The 5011-nt window shown below is 43.0% G+C and overlaps 1 protein-coding gene across 1 annotated transcript in view; it reads right to left on the bottom strand.

Moving 5' to 3' along the window:
* The window catches only part of LOC109521358 (dihydropyridine-sensitive L-type skeletal muscle calcium channel subunit alpha-1-like), a 62652-nt gene extending 60709 nt beyond the window's left edge, over positions 1–1943 (bottom strand). Inside the window, exons 1-2 of the mRNA XM_019879195.1 lie at positions 1665–1943; positions 1367–1472 (exon numbers count right to left, since the gene is read on the bottom strand). Coding sequence (XP_019734754.1) covers positions 1367–1472; positions 1665–1852 — 294 coding nt within the window. The 5' untranslated portion in view covers positions 1853–1943. The remainder of the gene's footprint in view (positions 1–1366; positions 1473–1664) is intronic.
* Between the last annotated feature and the right edge of the window lie 3068 nt (positions 1944–5011).

Below are 5011 nucleotides of genomic sequence, written 5' to 3'. Positions count from 1 at the left end.
CATTCTCTGCATGTAACCCCTCTGACTAGGGTTGCTTGAGTAGTAGCATTCCAACAGAGCCATGTTATCGCATCTCGCCCATCTCCGCTTTGTTCCAGTAGCCCATTTTTCATCAAGGTGCTCTGGTTCCCCAGCACCTGACGCAGACCTTGTTTGGCCGGGCGACGTCTGAGCCGGCATGTCATTCATTTTATTGTCTCTCATCATTGTATGAGGTAGGCATAGCGTGAAGGATCTTGCCCAAGGACCCACACTGGATGATGTTATGTGCTCATTTTTGCCCCAGGCGGGATTCGAACCACCGTCTCCCGTCTCCGTCCGTCACCGTCTCGAGAAATACCAAGGGCTCAGAGAGGAGCTGGAGAGAGCCTGGAAGGTAAAGGTGACAGTCGTGCCTGTGGTGGTCGGAGCACTCGGGGCAGTGACCCCCAAACTAGATGAGTGGTTGCAACAGATCCCGGGAACAACATCGGACATCTCAGTCCAGAAATGTGCAGTGCTGGGAACAGCAAGGATACTGCGCAGAACCCTCAAGCTTCCTGGCCTCTGGTAGAGGACCCGAGCTGAATGAGGGATGGACACCACCCAAGGGGTGAGACGAGGATTTTTTTTTTTATATATATATTACAAATTCAATATCTAAAAAAAACACATATATTAGAAACAGAAAAAATAAATACAATTTTAAGGGATAAGTTTCCTTTTTTCTTTTTAATTGAACGACGTACTATCACGACGGTCACACGTTGACTACGAAGCGAACTAAATTTCCCACAACGCTGATTGGACAAACAATGTCATGTGATCATCTGCAGCCAGTGACGGCCAAGTGGGCGTGTCATAACTAATTAACATGTTGAGTCGCGTGTGTCTTATCCTCCATGGCAGAGACTCTGTCGAACCCCTGAGACCGAATCACCGAACCCCAAGGGTTCGATCGAACCCAGGTTAAGAACCACTGCTTTCAGTGTGTCCCATCATCCTGCCATGCAGGTTTTTGGAATGTGGGAGGAAACCGGAATACCCAGAGAACACCCACGCAGGCAAACCCCACACAGGAAAGCCGAAGCCAGAATCGAACCCTGCACCTTTGCACCGCGAGGCCGACATACTAAGCAGTCGATCACCGTGCCACCCTCACTACTTTAACAGCCTGAGGTAAATTAGAGATGAGTTCAGGGTTGAGTGAGAGATGAAAACTATCTCACCTGACGGAACAAAGCGGGAGACATCATCCTGGTATGATCACAGTAACCCCACATGGGGTATGCAAAAGAACGCCACATACAAGATTGTAGTTGTTTGAATAAAAGAGTAGACACATAATGTAGCAAGCATAAAAATACATGCTGTCAAGCGGACGCACCAGATTGCTGTTGGTGATGTTGCTGTCTTCCTCAGGCATGGGTAAATACACAGCGAGGGCCACACAATTGGCAAAAATGGCCAGAAGGATAATGATTTCAAAAGGTCTGAAAGTCATGTCTAGGAAAATGCCAACCACTACTGAGCACCATTCTTTTCCTTTACTGTTCATTATCGTCTTCTAAACAATCAGTGATTAGCATTCAACGACAGCAAATACAAATTACATTCCACAACTGTACTTCTGCAATTAGATGTCATCATATTCGCTTGGTCCATTTGCCTTTCAATGAGGATACTTCCATTCCACAATACTGATGCAAGCCCGACGGAAGGGATTCCTGAGTGTCAAGAAGAGGAGAGAGCGAGCAGGCCTCGGATTGCCGCCAGTGGCCATCAGTTTCTTTAACTTCTCCTTCTGTTTTCTCTTCAGAGTTTCTTCATCCATGATGAAGGACGATAGAGGGGGACCGTTACTGTCTGCCATTGCAACAATTTCGTATTGACTTAAAACAAAAAGTGATATTCCACAAGTTCATGCAGCGCTCCTACTCATCTTAGTGTGTCTGGGGAATAGCTGTCCCCTCTACTTGTAGAGGACGGCATGACTGAACAGCTGCTTGGCTAAGAGAATAAATATAGACAATGAACTTGGCAGTGGTATACAGTATGTACAGATATAGTCTGGAGGGAGCTTATTGTTTGGAAGTGTCTCACTCTGGCAGAGTTGGAAGTACTGGTTTAAACCTGTTTGCATAGTACACCGCTGGTAAAACAAAAACAATCACACAAGAATGAATTTCATCTTGAACGTGAGCGAACCTTGCTTTGATTTCCATACTCATACAATGCACAACACACAGAGCCGAGAGCAACAAAACACTGATGAGGGAATGAAAGTATTACAGTTCTCAAAGTAGTATACTAATAAAACAGCAACATTTACAGCAATATCTGACTTTGTGACGTAACAGATCAATTATTTATGTCTGTCATCGTCCGTAATTTTAACACATTGTCATCTTCGTTGCCAGGACTCACTGTCTCCAAAACATGTTTGAGGTTCAGAGCTTCATTACCAGAATACACATTGTCAGTGTAAATTATAACATTGAAAATAGAACATATTTTACTCCTTTGTCTACATTTTGAATAAACCTAATTACTTCATCAAACTAAACTTAGTTTGGGACTACTAAAATTTAAGACAAGGCTCTGTCCTGCCTCTTCCATTTGGTTTGCGAACCTTACATGGAGGTGAAGCCTGCAGCACTGTGGATCAGTCAGACCTGCAGGCTTCTGCGAAAAAACATCTGAAATTGCTTGTCATATTTTGATTGTAATATGCATTACATATTTTTGGGTGAAAGATGCATACCTCATCTTATTTTCAGTAACGACATGATTGGCTGTTACAGAGAGACTTTCCATCAATCAAATGAAAATGACATCACTGTTTATGTATATTTCTTAGTGATAAGCAACTCAACATTAGTATTTCACCAGACAAAAATGGCTGCTATAAGTTTAAAATAAAATAATAAAAGTAAAACGTTTACTTTTAGAAATTCGTGCCTCAAATGGGGTGCGAAACACAAGCGTCTTGGTGGCCGGGCGCAGCCGCCTATGGCCCACCCTTGGTGATGGGATTCAAGCAGTGCTGTGCCCCTATGCGTAATTTGTTCAGTCAGTTTGAAAAGTGAATCTTTTGAACTGTGTGGCAACTATACATAGTGTCCACATTACACCACCAGCCTATTGCCAACATATCATTGAGATTGTCATACAGGGGAGCCTTTGAGGTTGGTCGACCGCAATTCTTTTTGGGATGCTCCTTCTACCCCTCCTAACTGGATGAAAACATGGGTAGGAAGGTCGGTCGGTAGGTAGGTCAGTCGGTCGGGTTGGTAAGGAGGCAAAAAAAAAAAATATCAGCAGATAGGCAGGGTGTGAATCAGACAAAATGGACTAAACATGAGTCCTGCCATTTAGTTGCGTCATCACCATGTATTCAGCCTGTCTCCAGCTCTGAGGGGACGGCCTTGGATGGTTGCACCAGAAGGGTTAGTCTTCAGACAGCTGCAGCTCAGTAATGTGACACTCAAACTGCTGCAGCTCAGGTGCTGGAAACATGTCGTTTAAATAGGATACAAATACAACTGCATTCTTAAGAAACTCGATACATGTTTGCATCATCGTGTGCTGTGGTATGAATTCACAAATCACAAGAGAAATGCTAAAGTTGACAAATTGAATGTTCAACCCCTTTATTCATTTCAAACAATCAACTTATCAAATGGCGTTCAGATATGATGCTGCCACTTTCAACTCGTAGCATATTTGAAATAGTCACAGCTAATCTTAACTAGGCCTGAATGTCTGGCTCAGTGTACTTTTATGATTTGAAACAAACAAGTACATTTATGTATTCATCTACCGGTATATGCATTATCACATATCATTTGACAATAATGACAACACAGATTCAGATAAAAACAATGATGAAAAACTCAATGAGACATAATCAATGACGGAACGTGTGTCACGTTTCGGGCAAGCTGAATTAAGTTTGGATCCCAAAAGTGTAGACGTGAACAAGGTCTCCGTAGCACAAATGTTTTAATACAAAAATCGCACCGACAAAGAGTAACATAAAAAGAAGAAAGAAGAAAGGAGCGTTAGCGCGGAGCGCCGATGCGAATTTGGAACTGGGAGTCGCGGCTTGGAGTTTGAAGCGGATTACGTGGGACAGGAGAAGTGAACTATAAAACTCTTTTCGTCAATGGACGCTACAGCTTCGTGTTTGCTTTGAAAACTTAGCTTGTAGCAGATGTGTGCACATTTTCAGCATGTCTCTGATCCACTGGTGAAAGGACACTTTGATCCTCTCCTCTTTCATCTATAACTGCTTCAGACAACAAAGTGTATGCAGAAAAGTGGTGAAGATTGCACGACTGTCTTGTGTCCCATGTGTTGTGTTATTTTTGTTATTTTGACTTCAAAATGGCGCCGCGAGAGTGGAAACGAAAAACAAAAAGCGCTTGCACAAAAGGCAAAAGATGAAAACCAAAACCGAGAATACAAACAAATAAAACAATGAATCAACTACATGCAAGAAAAAGCCAAATCACAAAACAAAGCCATACTTACACCATAAATGGTACCAAGAGTTCAAAAAGCGATAACGACGAGATCAATAGTAAAGGGTCTATGAGCATGGAAACAGCAAGGCATAAACAATACTCCGACAACAGGTGACCCGCGGAAGAGTCCTTAAATACCGAGACCCATAATGAATGGATTGGCAGCAGGTGTGCACCCAGAAGTCCGCTCATGCCACCTGCTGGCCAGACCAAAAACAGAACCGTGACAACGTGTGTGTGAAGGTTCTGTTAGTTACAATTTGTATACCATCAACAAGAGACTGAATTGTGAAAGGGGTTGCTTCTACCAAGGGATAATAAACAGTAGTGTTCGAAATGACTCTTCAGTCATGCCTACGGACTTCACTCACATGGCACATTGTCAGCTGCAATAGGAAGCTTCTGTATAAAATACCTAAAACCATACAGTTGTATGATAGTACAGTCATACCTCGGTTTTTGACCATAATCCGTTCCAGAAGGCTGTTCGAACACCGACTTGT

Source organism: Hippocampus comes, unplaced genomic scaffold (assembly GCF_001891065.2).
Source record: "Hippocampus comes isolate QL1 unplaced genomic scaffold, H_comes_QL1_v1.1 scaffold205, whole genome shotgun sequence".
Classification (NCBI taxonomy): domain Eukaryota; kingdom Metazoa; phylum Chordata; class Actinopteri; order Syngnathiformes; family Syngnathidae; genus Hippocampus; species Hippocampus comes.
This window is presented reverse-complemented; position numbering and strand designations above follow the sequence as displayed.